General features: G+C 40.4%; 1 protein-coding gene across 4 annotated transcripts in view; it reads left to right on the plus strand.

Annotated features, from left to right (window-relative positions):
• The window catches only part of pcnt (pericentrin), a 210,193-nt gene that overhangs the window by 129,300 nt on the left and 60,451 nt on the right, over window positions 1-20,442 (plus strand). For 2 of the 4 annotated variants that reach the window (XM_059967417.1, XM_059967421.1), the window contains exons 30-37: window positions 1,595-1,714; window positions 1,837-1,857; window positions 10,120-10,356; window positions 12,213-12,383; window positions 13,341-13,497; window positions 13,680-13,846; window positions 14,901-15,890; window positions 16,812-16,973. In XM_059967417.1, coding sequence (XP_059823400.1) covers window positions 1,595-1,714; window positions 1,837-1,857; window positions 10,120-10,356; window positions 12,213-12,383; window positions 13,341-13,497; window positions 13,680-13,846; window positions 14,901-15,890; window positions 16,812-16,973 — 2,025 coding nt within the window. The remainder of the gene's footprint in view (window positions 1-1,594; window positions 1,715-1,836; window positions 1,858-10,119; window positions 10,357-12,212; window positions 12,384-13,340; window positions 13,498-13,679; window positions 13,847-14,900; window positions 15,891-16,811; window positions 16,974-20,442) is intronic. The other 2 variants (XM_059967418.1, XM_059967419.1) reach the window with 2 other exon arrangements.

A 20,442-nucleotide genomic window follows, 5' to 3' on the forward strand; every position in this document is an offset into this window, starting at 1 on the left:
GATTTCGAACTGTTTTAGAAGTAAAGCAGAGTTGTGTACCAAAGACATAATAAATAAATCAGTTAGCCTACATTTCACTGAACATGTGTATTTCCATGTGTGTTTGGCATCTGAATTGTTAACGAGTATTCAGCTGTCGTGGCTCTCCATATTGTTTGCCTCTTGATTCCTTTTATTGTATATAAAAGCAAGGATGTAATGTCAAAACTTTATAAAGCACTGGTGAGGCCTCACTTGGAGTAAGGTGAGCAGGTTTGGGCCCCTCATCTTAGAAAGGATGTGCTGAAGCTGCAGAGGTTCAAAGGAGGTCCATGAAAATGATTCCAGGTTTGAATAGTTTGTCATGAAGAGTGTTTGATGGCTCTGGGCCTGTATTCACTAGAATTCAGAAGAATGAGGGGTGACCTCATTGAATCCTATCAAATGGAGAAAAGCCTTGATAGAATTCAAGTGGATGTGGGGAGGGGATGTTTCCTGTGGTGGGAGAGTCTAAGACCAACCTCAGCTTAGTGGGGCGTCCTTTTAGAGTGGAGAGGCGGTGGAATTTCTTTAGCCAGATGGTGGTGAATGTGTGGAATTCTTTGCCACAGGCAACTGTGGAGGCCAAGTCTTTATGTGTATTTAAGGGAGAGGTTAATAGATTCTTGATTGGTCAGGTTTTGAAGGGATACAGGGAGAAGGCAGGAGATTGGGGCTGAGAGGAAAATTGGATTAGCCTGATGAAATGGTGGAGCAGACTCGATAGACTAATTCTGCTCCTGTATCTTACGGTCCTACAAAATACCTCACTCTAAATTGAAAGTTGTGTCTCGTTAGACATGAAACATTCACAGTTGGAATATTAAAATTAAAATAACTCAAGGGTGCATCCAGTGATGACCATCTTGTCCAGCATCTTTGACAGGGTATATCTCATCTACACTTTAAGGATGCAAACCAAGGTAATAATTAAGTGTCAGATAAAGAGTTGAACCCAGAGTAGTATTGTTCACATAAAATGTTCTGCTAATAAGCTGCAATTTCCTAAAATATCCATCTGATACCAGACAAGTTGATACTCATGATGAAAATTCTTCTACCTTGTGTATCATCTTACTTTATAATTTTGATGATGACTTTCTTCACATACTTTTCTGAAATGTTTCAGTGATTAGTAATGTACGATCAGGTTTTGCATAAGCTATTGTCCTTTGAATAGGTATCTACTTTAAGAAGCCTTATAAAAATTCTAAACACCAGAGATTATGCAGATACTGGAAGTTTTGAGTAGCACATACTACTTCCTTTCCAGTCCTGATGAAGGGTCTCTGCCCGAAACGTTAACCCTTTATTTCTTTCCATATATGCTGCCTGACTTGCTGAGTTCCTCCAGCAATTTTATATAAAAATTATGCTTGTTTTAACTAGATTAAATTTCACTCATTGCAGGCCATGCCAAACCTGGATTTAACAACATTATTTTCCTCTCATTTTGCAATCCCTGATGCCCATTGTGATCAACAATAGTATTTGTTCTGCCTATTCTTATCAAAAATGGATCAAAAGATGAGCAGAATATAAATTTTACAAAATCATACCAGTCTTTTTCACTCAGGAGCAAGCAGTCGAGCGTGAACACGAACGAGATGAATTCCAGCAGGAAATAGAAAATCTGGAAATGCAGTTAAAACAAGGATTAAAATCGCAGGGAGTTGGTGAATTTACCGTTTCTAAGGTATGTCTGCCACTTCAAATTACATTCTGCATGTTCTAATTCAGAAACTCTATTCCCATTTCTAAACAGAAATTTTCTTTCTTCTCCCACACCCCTCCAAACCTGAAACGTGGATATTATAGAATGATTATTTGAGCCTTCAGGTATGAGTAAATGTTGCCTTTGTTCAGTAACAACCTGGCTGCATGCTGCTTTGCTCCTAATTACTTTCCACTGGCATTTCTACCTTCTGATGCATCTAGTTTCTCTTGTAACAAAGGTTGCTTTTAAATCCTTCACCTAGATTTCAGATGCTTTGAATAGTCTTTATGCTAATAGTCGTGACCTGCTTTGGTAATTCTGAAGTTTTTGGGAAAGCAGTGAAATTTTTAAAAATTTGCAGTAAGAACTTGAGTGATAATTGATCTAGAATAGAAGTAGAACTGAATTAAGTAGTATTGAAATGGTGAAGCAATACTATCGTCCCTCACCTTCAGTAACCAAGGGTTGAACCAGACTTCTGGTACAGAATTTGTGGAATTGGTAGTTTTTCTAACTGTGCTTTTCCCTAGGAGTTGTAGCTTCCTTCCACATCCCATTAGTGTCCTGGTTGGTTGCTTATGTAACCCCCTGGGTCACCTCAGGCTCGCTCAGCTCATTCTCGCCTAGGGGGAGCAGCCTTTGGCCCCGCCAAACTGGGTAATCAGCTGGTGTGGATGCTGTGTGATGTCCCCGCCTCGCATAAAAACAGACAGTACACCATAAGCGATTAAATGAGTACAATTTATAAAGGTTACTATAACTAAGTGATTAATAACGATACAGTATATATGAAGAGAAAAAAATAAAGAAAAGGCGCCAAACTTATCAAAGTCCAAACCACTTCGTGCACAACTGTTGGAGCTCAATTACTGAAGTCTTCTGGCCACCATTCGACCCCCTCCAAACTCCTCGACTCGCAGCTCAGGACCCTCTGAGTGGTCAACCAAGCACATCTAGCTTCATCCCCCCTCCCAATTACTGAAGTCTTCTGGCCACCATTCGACCCCCTCCAAACTCCTCGACTCGCAGCTCAGGACTCTCCGAGTGGTCAACCAAGCACATCTAGCTTCATCCCCCCTCCCAATTACTGAAGTCTTCTGGCCACCATTCGACCCCCTCCAAACTCCTCGACTCGCAGCTCAGGACTCTCCGAGTGGTCAACCAAGCACATCTAGCTTCATCCCCCCTCCTCGGAGTACCTCCTGGCCTCGGACGCCTGCTTGGGGTCCGTTCCTCGCCCAGCTTACAGCATTGCGTCCTCTCTCTCAACCCCCTCGCGCCGATCTCCCCAAAAGCCCGTCAACAAAAGCTTACAGACTCAGAACATTAATCCCCATTTGGTTTACAAAGGAATACAATTCTCCCAGCACTCTCTCGCATCAAAGAAACATTCCTGCTTTTAACAAAACAAAGAAGCCCTTTCCCAACAGTAACAAAGAAAAAAGAAGAAACCCCCTTTACACTTAATTGGCCCCTTTATACTACCTGAAGTTTAAGTGGCAGAGTTTGGGGAAATCAGCAATCAGTAGACATATAAAAGAGAATAAGTTGTAAATGAAGAAATCTGAGTGATGGGCCAGCATAGACTTGATGGGCTGAACATCTTCCTTCCATGTCATAAGAAAATTGATAAAAGTATGATGAGTGTGATGTGGTTTTGGTTAAGTTTTAAATCAGCACATTGTTCTGCAATACCTCATTTCATAAGGATTGCTGCGATGGAAGGCGTGGAAGGTATTATGACTCTGATCAAACAACAGGAAAAAGATCAGGTTAAAAGCTAAATTTATTAATAAGTTTCCTGCTGATCTAGTTTATAGAATCTTCTAAATAGAAAGTTGCAGATATCAAATGGGATTGATCCTTCAGTAAAAACGTCTTCATCAATGCCCTTGTCCTACTGATTTTTAGATGGGATGTATCAAAAGTGTTCCATACATTTTTTCCAAAAAATCAAATGCAGTGGATCCCATCGGTTAATTGAAGCAACCTCTTATTTGAACAGCTCTTAAAGACCAAAAACAAATCGAAAGATAGCCGGGATTCCCTTTGTTTATTTGGGACACTGTGCAGCTTAATTGGGGCAGGAGATCTGCTGAACAGGTTCTAACTAGTGTCAGTCATGTGTGCTTGTGTGGCCATTAGACACTACAATGTGCTTAGAGCAAACAGTTTTAAAATGGCATGCGTTTGTGTCACTGACATTTGGCAAGATGTACACTATAAGACAGTTCAGAATTGTTTTTCTCACTGTGGTTTCAAGCAGTCAGGCTTGGAAATGTCAGAGACAGTTGGGAGTGAAAATGCAACCATTTCACTACTTGAACAAGTTAGGAACTATGAAGAATTTGAAGATATCAACAGTCATCTTGAATGTTGCAGTGATTTGGAGGGTACAATTGTCGAAAGCATTATGAAGGCACTCCATTATCTGCACTAAGTGTCTGAATTGACTTTATTCATGTGTGCGCTGGATGTGTGCCATCATCAACTGAGAAACTGATACACAATTTTATAGTACTGAAGTACCATTGGCAGTGTTCTAATTTGTTCTCTATTTCATTTAAGTACATAATTTGTTACTCAATTTGTTTTTTTAAAATGCCTTTTTAACTATTTCCGTGAAACTTCAACTAATTGGAGCACAGGTTTAATTGGACCAAAATGTACTGGTCCCAATGTGCCCTAGTTAACCAGAATCCACTGTAGTCATAAGGTCAATTCAAGCAGAGATACACTGGATGTTGAAGATTATAACCCAGAGCTTTTGATTTGTGCAGATTATTTAATTTTGGCTGATGAAATTGTTGATAAAGTGGTCCATGCGCCAGTTTCTTTAACAACATTTTTCGTTATAAAGAACAATGAAGTCTGAGCGATCTGCAGGAATTCCTGGTGACAGTGCTGACTAAACGGATATATAGTCTCATAAATATCAACTTTGTATGTGGCAGAGGCAGTGATGTGAGAAGCTCACATTAGCTGTGCAGGTGACCTGTTCTTAGACCAGCTGTATTTAGAAAACAGTCTTTGTTTCAGTTGAATGAGGTATATGAGCATTGGGATGTCCATCAGGTGGGTAATGTTATGAGGGTTGGGATGCCATCAAGTGCGTATTGAATATGATGGCTGGGATGTCCGTTAGGTGTGTATTGATATGAGGGTTCAGATGTCCATCGTGTGGGTCACTTCATTTGGTACCTCTTGTATCTAATAAAGTGGCTACTGAGTATGTTTGTGGTCTTCTGCTGCCGTAGCCCAACCACTTCAAGGTTCAACTTGTTGTACATTCTGAGATACTTCTCTGCACACCACTGTTGAAATCTATAGATATTTGAGTTACTGTCACTTTCCTGTTAGTTTGAACCAGCCTGAATTTTCTCAAAGTTTAAAGTACATTTATTAAAGTATGTATACTGTATACATACTGTATACCTTGGGATTTGTCTTCTTGCAGGCAGCCACGAACAAAGAATCAAAATAGAACCCAGATTTTTAAAAAACCCACACAACAAAGGTTGTCAAACACCCAATGTATGTGGGGTTGGGGGGGGGGGGTGGGAAGAAGAGAACAAATTGTGCAAAAAAAAGACAAAGCAGACACACAAAGCATTAACTGCAAAGTCACAGCTGTGGAGCCAGTTCAGTGCTGAGGGAGTGAAGCTGGACCAAGAGGTCAATGACTTGGCCGTATCCATGGAGCCAGTTCAGTGCTGAGGGAGTGAAGCCAGCCCAAGAGGTCAATGTCTGTAGGCTGTATCCATGGAGCCAGTTAAGTGCTGAGGGAGTGAAGCTGGACCAAGAGGTCAATGTCTGTAGGATGTATCCATGGAGCCAGTTAAGTGCTGAGGGAGTGAAGCTGGCCCAAGAGGTCAATGACTTGGCCGTATCCATGGAGCCAGTTCAGTGTTGAGGGAGTGAAGCTGGACCAAGAGGTCAATGACTTGGCCGTATCCATGGAGCCAGTTCAGTGCTGAGGAGAGTGCTGATGGTTGCAGGCCACAGTTGCAGAGTCAGTTTAGCTCTGAGGTGAGTAAACCTCACGGAGTAGTGAGGTGAGCCTTGGTGCCTTGATCAAATTGCACAAGTAATTTTTAAAAAAGTAAACAAAAACACATGGAGCATGAACTGGAGAGCCCCTGAAAGTGGCTCCATGGCTGAAAGAGGCAGATGCAGCCCGTTTGGCGTAGTGGCGGCTGGAGAGAGCTCAGGAGTCTGATGGCTGCAGGGCGATAGCTGCTCTGGAATCTGGCAGTGTGGGACCCAAGGTTTCTGCACCTCCTGCCCAATGGTGATGCAAAAAGGAGACCAGTCAAATGCAGGCAGATAGCGCTGAACACCTGTTCATTTTCTGTTCTCGGCCTTCTTGATTCTAATCTTGCTCGACTTTTCAATCAGTGCGGAGTAATGGAGCTGACTACATGTTCATCTTCCCGTATCTGTGCTCTTGAGAGTCTAGTTTGCCACATATGCTAGGAGATTGTAAAAGTACCAGATTGTTTAGTCAGTTAAAAAGTGCGTCCTTGAAAGGGCAATTACAGGCTGAAGACTGCAGCAATCACAGTTCAGAAAAAGTATACCTACCTGAGTATCTAGTAGTTTTGTGAGTTGTCTGCCATTGGTCACTGGCACCTTCTCTGACCTCTCATTAACAAGTGTTCTTGCCCACTGCTTCTCACTGGATGGTTTTTGTTTTTGCACCATTCTCTGTAAACTCCAGAGACTGTTGTGTGTGAAAATCCCAGGAGATCAGCAGTCTTTGAGATACTCGAACCACCTTATTCTGATGTTTGGTCTGCATAACAAAACAACCTCTTGACCATGTCCACATGCTTTAATGCAATGAGATGCTGCCACGTGATTGGCTGATTAGATATTTGTATTAATGAGCAGGTGCACCTAATAAAGTGGCCACTGAGTGGATATCTTCACTGTAATCTAGCCCAGGTACTTTGACAATGCCTTTTGGGGGAAGATGGTTTGCTTAAACCTATTTTGGCTTGCAGTGATGGGTTTAATAGGGCTAATACTGACTGAGCTTTTTCTATCCATTGCTAATCACAAAACCCCTTCTCTCTCTCAAAACACACGTAGCTTTTTTTTTGGATAATACTTGTTACCATTTTTCTAACTGGATCAATCACAAGAGTTTTGCTTCTTGAAATTTTCCAAAAGCCCCTGCCCATTATTGTAACCAAGTTTCTCTGCAAACGATTATATGGATAAATTACAACACTTTGCACTAACTTGTTAAATTTCATCTGCCAGTCCTTGACCCTCTTTCCCAGCTGATCTAGATCCTTGAATAACCTTCTTCACTGTCCTCCATACCTCTAGTTTTGGTCATCTACAAACTTCATTCTCATCCAAATTATTATAAAAGCTGATATGCAGCATAGGCCCAGCACTGGTACACTACTGGCCACAGGACTCCAATCCAAAAAACAACCCTTCACTACCACCTTCAGATTTCTACCACCAGGTTAACTTTGTGCCCGTTTGTTCAGCTCATCCTGGATCCCATGTGTTCTTACCTTCTGGCTCATCCTACAATGCAGGATCCTGTCAAAAGTCAATATAGACAAAAATCTACCAATCTCGTTAATTTGCTGGTCACACCTTCAAGATAATTCCGTCAAATTCTTGAGACCTGAATTCCCCACACATAGAGCCATGCTGACTATCCCTAATCAGTTCTTGCCTTTTCCTCCAAATTATTTCTGGCATACCAACCTGAAGATCTCTGGCTTCCTCTTGCAGTTCTTCTTAAGTAAGGCATAATATTAGTAATCTGATACATCACCTCTGGCTAACCTTGACATAAATATCTCTGCCAAGGCTGCTGCAATTTTTCCCAGTCCTAGGATACACAGTGACAAGTACTGGGTATTTATACAGCTATGCAATCTTGTTAGTTCCTTTCTGGGGCAGTAGAACAGTCTTAAATTTATAGACTTGGAACTATAAATCTTCAAGAGCTTGGTTAAAAGCATTTAAGTTTGCTTTCTAAAGTATATAGTGCAAAGCTATTTCAGTTGAGTGATTGATAACTAGCACTAACCCTAAGATAGAAGATTGGGAAGCTTTTAAAAGCTAACAGAAGGCAACTAAAAAAGCCATAAGGAGAGGCAAGATCAAATATGAAAGTAAGCTAAACAATAGCACAAAAGAGGATACAGAAAGTTTTTTTAGATGTATATTACACTTCATCCCACTAACTGCCTGTCTTTCCTCATAGTCTGATTATTCACCACATTTACTTATCTGTCAACTGCCCCTTCTTCAGCCTATCCTCCAGTTCATGTCCCCCTGTCAAACTGGTTAGAGTACACTCGACTATGTATCTATAGACTTTTGTCAAAGTTTGAGATGATGTGCTGTAATGAGGACCAGGTCATGGCCCTCCAGTTTCTTCCTCCCGTTGTCAGTAATCCACTCTCTTGTTCTGCTGAAGCTGATTGCTAGTGGCACCATGCAAATAGATTTCCAATCTCCCTCCTACATGCCAGTTTGTAGGCACCTTTGATTCAGCCAACAATAGTAGCGTCATAGGCAAACTTAATTAAGGCATGAGAGCTATACATAACCACGCAAACGTAGATATAAAGCATGTAAAGCAGAGGCTAAGCACACAGCCTTGTGGTGTTCCTGTGCTGATGGTGATTGTGGAGGAGATGTTGCCACTAATCCCTACTGAAGTTTGTATGGACTTGGTGATTAGTTTTGAGGGGGATGATGGTATTAAATGCTGACATAGTAAATGAAGAGCATTCTGATGTATGCATATTCACCAGGCAGATGTTCCAGAGGTGAATGAAGAACCAATGAAATGACATCTCCTGTTGATCTGTTGTGACGCTAGGCAAATTTAGGCAGATCCAGTCACTCCTCAGGCAGAAGTTGATATGCTTCATGACCAACCACTCAAAGCACTTCATTACAGTGGATGTAAGTGTTTCTGGGCGATGGTCATTGATGCAGGTTAGCACGTTCTTCTTGGCACTGGTATGATTGAAGCCTACTTGAAGTAGGTGGGTACTTCAGACTGCCAAAGCATGTGGCTGATGTCAGTAAACATTCCATCCTTTTGATTTAGTACAGATCTTCAGTACTCGGCCAGATGCTTTCTGTGGATTCACCCTCCTGTTGAATGCTATTGTGCCGGCCAAAGAGGTGAAAACACTGCGCCACTGGGAGTTGTGGTGGTTCATGACAGTACTTCCATGTTCTGGCAGTTAAAGTGAGCATAAAAGGCATTGAGCTCATTTGTCGTTTATGCTGCTTGGCTTGTGCTGTGAAGGAGATAATAGCTTTCAAAGATTTATACAAGACACAAAAGACTGAATGAACAGAGGAACTGAAGAACAAAGTGATGTTTCAATTCAGTGACCCATCATCAGAACACTTCTGAACATCTATTTTTATTTTAGGTCTTCAACATTTGCAGCTTTTTGCTTTCAGTTTTGTGAGATGTAATGATGTGGTTACTCTGAAACAAAAAATAATGTAATTTACAAACCTCCCTGGTTTTATTGTTTTCCGTACTTTGACAGTGCATGAGCTCAAGGTTGAATATATTTATTGTGGGGTTTTGAAGTAAGTTGCCTGCATAAGTGAAAAGGGTTTAGGGATAAGAACTATTTGTTGATATTTTTGAAGTCCAAGCAGATATTCCATTCAAGATTACACCATTTGGTTAGTCAATTATTCAAAGCTGGTATCTGCTAGTACTCTTTTGTTTTCTTTTACTTTAATTCGTTTGGATGATATGATAATCATCAAATTCTCCTTGAAGTTATCTACTTGAACTGTTGCATTCTGTCTAATAATGCTTTTATTTGTAGAGCTGTTAAATTGAATCTGCCTGTGTTGAGCTATAGCAGCAATGAAACAACGATGAAATATTTTCAATGCAAGCTAATGTGATTCTTATTACAATACAGGACTTTTAGCCCATCATATCCATAGCAGCTCCTAACAACAGCGCAATCGAATCATTTGCATTCACTGATTTGATTGGGATGTTGCAAGTCATTCTCTCATGTTCTCAGTTTTAAGTTGACTTGTTCCTCCAAGTGGCAAAATTATGGGTAGGGTTTCTACTTTCAAGATTCACAATCTAGAAATCTATAAATTTTGTAGTAACTATATGTTATTAATCCTTCCAAATCTTGCTAACCAGTAGGTTAATTAACCAAATTAACTTCTCCATTAAGTGCTGAATTGTACTACTTGCGCAGAGCCATTTCTAATGTAAGTAATGCAATGAACAAAGTTTGTGTAGTTGTTGAACTTCAAGAAGACTTCCCCAACCAGTGTGAAAAAATATTGTAAGAACTCTGCTTACACTCAGCATTTATGTACCTGTGCATTTTCCTCTTAAGCTGGAAACCATGGAGGCACAAATTCGATCAAAGACTGATGACAATAGTGTGCTTTTGCTGACTAAGGAACGTCTCGAGCATGAAATGCAGGAACAAAGTGAAGAAATAACCAAATTGGAAGCACAGATCAAAGAGCTTGAGGAGGCAGCATTATCACATGCTGATTCAGAAAAGCGGATTGTTCAACTTGAGCAAGAGATCCAGAAAATGAGGCGAAAAGAGGAAGAACTGTCACAGGTAATCTGCTTCAGCAATTGTATCTTTTCAAAGATTCACTCCAGCACAATAGGGCGAATGTTTGCTCAGTGTGGTAGTGAGGAAATTCTGTGGAGGAGAAAAGCTGATATCCTTTCTCCTCATGACAATCAGGATCAGGTTAATTATCAGTGACTTGTAGGTCAGGAAATTTGTTTTGCAGCAGCAGAAGAGTGCAAAAAGTTACTATAAATTACAAAATAAATAATGCCAAAGAAGGAATAATTAAGTAGTGTCAACATGTTCGTAGACTCTTCAGAAAACTGATGTTAAAAGGGAAAGAAGCTGTTCTTAAATTGGTGAGTGTAGGTCTTCAGATTCCTATACCTTACTTTTTCCCTGATGGTAGTAACTCAAAAAGGACATATCCCAGATGGTGTGGGTCCTTTCAAAGAGTTTAAAGCTTAAAAGTGTCATGAGGCTAAGTGCTCTCAAAATGAATGCTAACATTGCATTTGCTTTCCTTACTTACCAACTCAACCTGAAGTTAACTTTAAGGGAATCCCGTACTAGGTCTCTGAAGTCCCTTTGCATCTCCATTTAGAAAATAGTCGATGCCTTTATTCCTTCGACCAAAGTGCATGATCGTACATTTCCCCACACTGTATTCCATTTGCCACTTCTTTGCCCGTTCTCCTAATCTGTCTCTGAGCCCTTCTGCAGACTTCCTGCCTCCTCAACACTGCCTCCCCTCTGCCTAGAGTACTGTGCAAGTCTTAGGCACATCTTAGAGCTGTGGTGCCTCAGACTTTTGCACAGTACTGTGTTAGTCAACGTGGAGCAGGGAGCGAGTTTGTAAATCTGGTGGGAGTAAAGGATGTTGGATCTGGTGATGGTGGAGCACTGCAGGAAGGGTATGGGGCAGGTGGCAGAGGAGGAGTGTGGCGGGAGGGGGCGGCACAGGTGTAGACAGACCCAGCCCTGAGACACCAGGCAAGGATGTTTGATTACAGACAATTGGATTATTGATAATTACAGGATGTCCCTCTGGCGCTTCCCATCTACCTTCCCCTTTTTGCAACAATGCCTCCCCTCTCCTTGTCCCCATTTCCACTCTCAGTCCATATCAGAATCAGGTTTATCATCATGAAATTATTTTTGAGGCAGCAGTGCAGTGCAGTACTATAGTGTATACTATAGTATTGTGATATATGTGCAAAAGTCTTAGGTACAGTTGCTATATATATATATCTGTATAGTACAGTATATATCTTTGTATCATCTGCAAACTTGTCCATAAAACCATCAAACCAATCATAAGTAATATCAACTAGTGCATCAGCTTGAAGGTGTTTGGCTCCTTTCTCTTTCCAGCAGGTCACAAGCTAAAAAGAAAGCTGAAATAAAAATTATAGGAAGGATAATTTACTTTAATCAATTGAGTTGATTTGAGATCTAAAAGTTCCTAAAGAGTTTAAACAGGATTGATACAGAGCAAATATTTTCTCTTGATGGAGGATCAGGGTGCGAATAAAAATAAGATGCCACGCACCCATTCAAGAGAGAGATGAGTGAGGACTCCTATTTCTTAGGAGTCATGAATCTTTGTAACTCACTCTCTCCAAATTTCCAGTGCTAAATAGATACGATAAGCAAGGAGGTGAAAAATTACCAAGGTTAGAAGGGAATTTATAGCAGAGGCTGCGGGCAGATTGGTGATAATTTTACAAAATAGAGGAGCAGCTACGTGCTTTACTGCTCCTAACTCTTGTGTTGATCTGGTGAAATTATATAAATATAGAAAATTAATATCTGAAACAAAATTAAATTTAATGAATCAAAATAAGATGTTTCTTTAAAAAGGCATTAGCAGAACCAATATATTGTATTTTTGACAGGACAAGGAATCTCTGCAGCAACAGCAATATAGTAATCTGATGCAGATCTCTGCTCTACAGTCAAAACTGGATGAAGCTAGACATAGAGTGCCTGCTGAAGGACTTCCTGATCAGGCACTGAAAGAGCAGTTACAGAATGAACGACAAGCTCTCCAGACGAAGGAAGAGAAGGTACAATTGAGGGAAACAATTTTATTCATTCCATAGTGCAATGGTTTATTAGACTGGTCCACAAATTCCTTATTAGTGTTTACCTGCCATGTTTACCTGCCTTTGAAACGTATCTGCAGTCAGCTGCTTTGTAATCTTGATGATCAGCTCTGTGCAATCCTGGTGTTCTTTAATACAAATCATTCCTGAATGGAAACATTACCCACAAATATTTGGAACAAGTCACACCTCAAAGTAAAAAGAGTGAGTTTGAGAAATCAGAAACTGAGAATGTTGGAAGCGTATAGCAGGTCAGCTACTGGCTATGGAGAGAAAACCAGAGTTTTCATCAGACTGCAACAGTGTAGGATTTCAGTGTTGTGAGGAGAATGAAACTGATAAGCAATTGGAAGTTTTACCCTCTACACCTACAAACCAAGTATACAACCAGCTAAAGAGAAGAATAATTATTGTTTGAATTTCTGGTCAGGAATTATTGAAGATGCAATATTAATGCTATGAATATCTTTATTTTTGCACTTCAGCAGAATGCACAAAAATCTCAGTTGCTTTGAGTTCAGATATGACCCCAGTGGTTTTCTGTCATGGACTTCATGAAATCATAGAATTACCATTTGGTTCAGTATCACTGCTTCAGAAATAATCAATTTGTTTAATGCACAATCGGCAACTCCCCCCACAGAGGTGGCAAAGGATCTGATGTGCATTTTTTCCTTTCTCTCAATCTTCTATTTACAAGTTCAAACATTTTTTAAAAAATCTTGAGGTATTAAGGAACATAGGTGAAAATTGTTCAAATGATGTTCTCTTTAGTTGGTCTTGATTGCAGTAAATGGTTGTACATACCTGTGTAACATGTTTCTAATGTTCATTAAGGTAAGACGCATGCTGGAATTTGTGCGGTACAATATTCATTATCGCTTTAAGTAATATAATGTATATTTTGTTATTTTCTAGATCCAAATCCTTGAGGAGCAACTTGATCAGTTCCAAGAGGATTTAATGAATAAAAACGACGAGATGCTCCAATTAAATATGCAGCTGGAGATACAAACAAAGCAGTCAGCAATGGCAATTAACCAGCTCCAGGAGGAGAATATCTGCTTAAAGGCAAGTATATTCCTTCTGAATCTCTGTTAGTAAAAGATGCTTGTAAATCACCAACCCAAAATGCATGTCTTAACAAAATATGATCACTTCTGGTTTTTTACCAAGCATTGTATTTAGGACTGTTACCAAATAATCTATTGATTTGCATCTTCCAACACATCTTCCTATCATTCCCAATGCAGGAAGATATAGCTAGCCTCCAAATGCGTTTGGATTCGGAAGCAGATAAAGACAGAGTGCCAGGATTACAGCTGCCTCATGCTTTGCTGCGGGAGAAGAACCAGGAAATCGATGAGCTAAAGGAACAGATCTTTAAACTACAGAAAGAAATGGAAAATGCTATAGACAACAAGGTAACCATGAGCTTACAATAACTCAGTTAGATGGCTTGGTTAATGCACTACATAAGTTAGTTAAATCTTAATGCATATATTAAGTATTGAATTGAGTTATTCTTCAGTTTCCCAACATTCCTCTTAATCTTCACTTCTAACTACTGCATCTTCCTGATGAGAAACTTCAAGACCTTCCAGAGCAGTTTACAGCCTAGTATTCACACTCAGTGGCCACACCTGCTTATTAATGCAAAGATCTAATCAGCCCATCATTTGGCAGTAACTCAATGAATAAAAGCATGCAGACATGGTCACGTGGTTTGGCTGTTGTTCAGACCAAACATCAGAATGGGGAGGAAATGTGATCTAAGTGACTTTGACCACGGAGTGATTGCTGATGCCATCTGAGGTGGTTTGGGCATCTCAGAAACTGCTGATCTCATGGGGTTTTCACACACAGCAGTCTCTGGAGTTTATAGAGAATGATGTGAGAAATAAAATACATCCAGTGAGCGGCAGTTCCGTGGGTCAAAATGCTTTGTCAATGAGAGGGATCAGAGGAGAATGGCCAGATTGGTTCAAGCTGACAGGAAAACAAGAGTACCTCAAATAAATATGTAGTACTGCAGTGGTGTACAGAAAAGCATCTCTGCATGCACAACACAGTGAATCTTGGAGTGGATCGGACTACAGCAGCAGATTACACCGGTTTCACTCTTCTACCTGATAAAGTGGCCACTGAGTGTACGCTACATTAAGAGTAAAGAAAGAAAGTACTGGAAATAGCCAGCAGGTCAAGTGAAATCTTTCATGTCAGTGTCACATTAGACGGTGAATGTATTACTGAGTTAGTAATTTATAAGGAAATATAAAAGGCAGAAAGGAGTGCTTGGAGAGTAATGGGTAGGGAAGTCCGGAAGGGAATATTTGTGATTTGCTGGAAGGTAGAGGGATCAGATGACAAAAGGGGCAATATGTCACATCAGCAGGGAATGATAATAAGGCAATTAAAGAAACAAGGGATCATTGCTGTTGCAATATTAATATAATCAGATTTATCTTTTTATTGTAGGCAGTTGAGGAGAAAAATGGTGAAATTGAAGAGCTGAAAATTCAAATTGAGCAACTCAGTGTTGACCAAGAAAGATTACGTCAGACAAAAGAAGAGGAGATTGAGCATCTCATTGAGGTTATAGAGAAATTACAACAAGAGCTGTCACTACTGGGTCCAAACCGCCATGAAGTCAGTGATTCTCAAGAAGACCTTGACATTTTCAACTTGGAAGAAGAGTCTAGATCAAATGCAACAACCTCTAGAGGACTGAGTGACAATCTACAGCAGGAGCTGGCATTTAAAGCGGTAGATAACAGAGGTGCTGGAGACTGCAAAGAAGATTTTTATGTGCAGTCAGCAGAGCTTCAGAATCAGGTGGAGAAGATGACAAAAGATTCCTTGATGCAGTTGTTGGATGAAAAGGAGGTTCAGCTCCAACAGAAGGTAGAAGTACTACAGACCAGCCTTAAAAACCTGCAGGAGATCAATCAGCAGCAGCAGCAGGAGCTTGTGTCACTTCATCTGCAACACAGTGGTCTTCAGGAGGACAACAGTTTATTGAAGACACACATCTCCCAAAGAGATGCTGATGTTTCTCTTCTCTCATCACGAGTCCAAGAATTAGAAGATGCTCAGAATGAAAGGGAGAAGCTCCTGCAAATGATTGAGAAACAAAGGCAGGAAGTATTGGAAGAAATGGGACTATTACCACCAAAAATAGTGGAGCTTGAACAGGAATTGGCAGACAAGACTGTTCTGTTCCAAAAATGTAATGATGAGTTACAGACCTTGCGCTCTGAGCTTGTGGAGCGTGATTCTCTGCTTGAAACATTGAAACAGAAGGGTGTGAATCTCCAAGAAGAAATTGGGCGATTGCAGGATGAATTGGCCAAGCAGGAGGCCCAGAACAAAGCATTAAAAGACCACTTAAGCCAACTTGAGAAAGAGCAGCAACCAGTTAGCAGAACCGCCACTACAGCAGAAACAAAGGTGAAAGATGATCTCCTGGTAAGTCCGTTGTCAACTTGAGATGAACGATTGGACATTTTTGTTGGGTACTTAACTTTTAGAGTGACGATTTGCACAAACTTAACAGAGTATACTTCAGCCTGTGTCCTCTTTATAAGAGGTAAAACAATTTTAGTTTTCTCAGCTGTTGTGAAAGTAGTAAAACAACTACATCCCACAGAAGCATCTAACTCTGGATATTTCATTAGAACAATTACTAAGAGTAGCTGCTTGAACCTGGAGCACAATTCTGCTAAATTATGGCTGATGACCCAATTTCATTTTCTATCACAATCCCTATGTCAGTCGATTTGTCAGGTATCCAGTAATCTGTTGGTTTTAGCTCTGAATGCATTAAGTATCTAAGCCTTCAAGGTATTCTAACTTAAAAAAAAGATTCACTGCATTCTGAATGATCACCATTCTTACTTTGACCCATTGATTCCTCGTTCAGTGTTCCTCAGCAACAAGAAACATCATTTCTGCAGTTACCTCAGAAATGATGTTTCCTGTTGCTGAAGAATCTTACTACACATCAAGATGGTACCAAGCTGTTGTTGGCGTCAAGTTAATGGTGCAGACTTATTATCCTTTAACTTGATATGTTGCCCATAACAGAGTTTAAATTGGTCATCAATATCTAACTGTGGTATGTGTGAACTGACTGATAACTTCCTTGACCAGCCAACTTTGTTTGAGAAGATGCTAAGTGTGAAGACTGTTATATTAAAAAAACATTTGCAATGAGTGCATGTTATTTTACTCATAATATTTTCATTAAATCAGTGTTTTTTGTTGATCTCTGGAGGAAATATTGGAACTGGTATGTACTAGCAATCAGTAAGACTAAATGTTCAATTTAAAATGCTGCACTGCCTTCAGAATTACTAATGGGAATTGTGTGTTTCCTGTTTCCAAAAGCAGGAGAAGCTGAGGCAGATGGAAGCTGCCCTGCAGCAGAAAGAGATGCTCATCACCCAGCTCAGCACTGAACATGCAAAACTTCAAGCAGATCTTTCTGCAGTTAAGGAAGAGCTGAACTCCAGTGCAGAGAAAGTTGAGAAGTTGCTGGAGTCTGAACAGGTGAAAGTGATTGAGATTGAGCAGTTGTGCTGTATTAAGATGCCCCATGCGTAAATTTAATGTTAAACTATGAATTTTGGAGGACTCAAAAAGAGTTGCATTAAAGTCCTCCAGATAAATCAAATTTGCTTGAAAGTTGAATTATTTTTTCTGTTTCAGGGAATGATGTAACATTGGTAAATCAAAACCAGCAAGGCCCTGGAAAGTACAGCTTGTCCCTGCATCTTTACTTTTACCTCTGAGTTAGTTTGATGCAGATGTTGTCATGCTCAACGGGGTGCAGGATGTAGTGGTAGCTGGATAATTTGCCAAATGGCAATGTGAACTTGGGCAGTAGTTAAGGGCAGAGGGGTGTGACTGTGGGGACTTGTGAATGTGGTGGTGTTGGAAGTGTAGCCTTTTATTTACTAACAGATACAAACCAGCTGCTGCCATGGTCTTCTCTGTGGAAGACATGCTGAAATTTGAGTGTGTTTGGGGCAGAAGTGAGTGCAGTTGCCATTATTAAGGAGAAGGTGCTTGGGAAGCTGAGAAGTCTGAAGTTACCTGGACCAGATGGATTACACCCCAGGGTTCTGAAGGAGGGAGCTGAAGAGATTCTGGGGGCATTGGTAATGATCTTTCAAGAATCACTAGATTCTTGAATGATTCCGGAGGACTGGAAAATCGCAAATGTCACTAATAGAAAGGAGGAAGACAGAAGACAAGAAATTAAAGGTCAGTGAGCCTGACGTCAGTGATTGGGAAGATGCTGCAGTCCAGTTTTAACAATGAGATATCTGGGTACTTGGAAGCACATGATAAAATAGACCAAAGTTAGCATGGTTTCCTTAAGGGGGAATCTTGTCTGGCAAATCTGTTGGAATTCTGTGAGGAAATAACAGGCAGGATAGGCAAAGAAAAGTTAGTGGAAGTGGTTTATTTCAATTTTCATAAGGCCTTTGACAAAGTGCTGCACATGAAGCTGCTTAATAGTGGAAGAGCCTGTGGTATTACAGGAAAGATACTAGCATGGAAGGAACTGACTGGCAGGAGGCAAAAAATGGGAATAAAGGGTATCTTTTCTGCATGGTTACCGATGACCCCTGGTGTTCCACAGTGGTTGGTGATGGGGCCACTTCTTTTCAAGTTATGTGTCAGTAATTTGAATGATGGAATTTAAGGCTTTGTGTCCAAGTTTGCAGATGATATGAAAATAGGGGGAGGGTTAGGTAATATTGAGAAAGCAAGTCTGCAGAAGGACTTAGACAGAATGGGAAAATGAGCAAAGACGTGGCAGATGGAATACAATGCAAAGAAGTGTATAGTCATGCACTTTTGTTGAAGGAGTAAAGGTCTATTCAGTTTTCTAAACGGGGAACAAACTTGCAGGTTGAATCGGTTGTAAGAAAGGCAAATGTAATGTTAGCATTCATTTCAAGAGGACTAGAATACAGTTATATTAATAGCAAAAAGATAGTGAGGAATAAAATTGGTCCCTTAGACAATCGGAGTGGACAACTATGTGTGGAGCCAAAAGAGATGGGGCAGATTTTGAACAATTTCTTTTCTTCAGTATTCACTACGGAGAAGGATATTGAATTGTGTAAGGTAAGGGAATCAAGTAGGGAAGTTATGGAAACTATGACAATTAAAGAGGAGGAAGTACTGGTGCTTTTAAGGAATATAAAAGTGGATAAATCTCCGGGTCCTGACAGGATATTCCCTAGGACCTTGAGGGAAGTTAGTGTGGAAATAGCAGGGGCTCTGACAGAAATATTTCAAATGTCATTAGAAACGGGGATGGTGCTGGAGGATTGGTGTATTGCTCACATGGTTCCATTGTTTAAGAAGGGTTCTAAGAGTAAACCTAGCAATTATAAGTCTGTAAGTTTGTCATCAGTGGTGGGTAAATTAATGTAAAGTATTCTTAGAGATGGTATATATAATTATCTGGACAGACAGGGTCTGATTGGGAACAGTCAACATGGATTTGTGCATGGAAGGTCACGTTTGACAAATCTTATTGAATTTTTTGAAGAGGTTATGAGGAAAGTTGCCGAGGGTAAAGCAGTGGATGTTGTCTATATGGACTTCAGTAAGGCCTTTGACGAGGTTCTGCACGGAAGGTTAGATAGGGAAGTTCAATTGTTAGGTACTAATATTGAAGTAGTAAAATGGATTCAGCAGTGGCTGGATGGGAGATGCCAGAGAGTAGTGGCGGATAACTGTTTGTCAGGTTGGAGGCCAGTGACTAGTGGTGTGCCTCAGGGATCTGTACTGGGTCCAATGTTGTTTGTCATATACATTAATGATCTGGATGATGGGGTGGTAAATTAGATTAGTAAGTATGCAGATGATACTAAGGTAGGTGGCGTTGTGGATAATGAAGTATGTTTTCAAAGCTTGCAGAGAGATTTAGGCCAGTTAGAAGAGTGGGCGGAAAGATGCGGATGGAGTTTAATGCTGATAAGTGTGAGGTGCTACATTTTGGTAGGAATAATCCAAATAGGACATACGTGGTAAATGGTAGGGCATTGAAGAATGCAGTAGGACAAAGCGATCTAGGAATAATGGTGCATCATTCCCTGAAGGTGGAATCTCATGTGGATAGGGTGGTGAAGAAAGCTTTTGGTATGCTGGCCTTTATAAATCAGAGCCTTGAGTATAGGAGTTGGGATGTAATGTTAAAATTGTACAAGGCATTGGTGAGGCCAAATTTACAGTATTGTGTACAGTTCTGGTCTCCAAATTATAGGAAAGATGTCAACAAAATAGAGTACAGAGAAGACTTACTAGAATGTTACCTGGGTTTCAGCACTTAAGTTACAGAGAAAAGTTGAACAAGTTAGGTCTTTATTCTTTGGAGTGTAGAAGGTTGAGGGGGGACTTGATTGAGGTATTTAAAATTAAGAGGAGGATAGATAGAGTTGACATGGATAAGCTTTTTCCATTGAGAGTAGGGGAGATTCAAACAAGAGGACATGAGTTGAGAGTTAGGGGGCAAAAGTTTAGGGGTAACACGAGGAAGAACTTCTTTACTCAGAAAGTGGTAGCTGTGTGGAACGAGCTTCCAGTAGAAGTGGTAGAGGCAGGTTCAATATTGTCATTTAAAGTAAAATTGGATAGGTATATGGACAGAAAAGAAATAGAGGTTTATGGGCTGAGTGCAGGTTGGTGGGACTAGGTGAGAGTAAGCGCTCGACATGGACTAGAAGGGCTGAGATGGCCTGTTTCCGTGCTGTAATTGTTATATGGTTATATAAGAGCCAGGATGTAATGCTGAGATTTTATAAGGCAAGGCATACCGCACTTAGAACATTGTGAGCAGTTTTGGTCATCTTATTAAAGAAAATAAGTGCTGGCATTGGAGAGGATCCAGAGGAGATTCACAAAAGAATGGAAGTGTTAACATAAGAATGTTTGATGATGCTGGGCCTGTATTCTCTGGAGTTTAGAAAAATGGTAGGTGCGGGGGCGGGGGGGCAGG

The sequence above is a fragment of the Hypanus sabinus genome, chromosome 4 (genome assembly GCF_030144855.1).
Source record: "Hypanus sabinus isolate sHypSab1 chromosome 4, sHypSab1.hap1, whole genome shotgun sequence".
In the NCBI taxonomy this organism is placed as follows: Eukaryota; Metazoa; Chordata; class Chondrichthyes; order Myliobatiformes; family Dasyatidae; genus Hypanus; species Hypanus sabinus.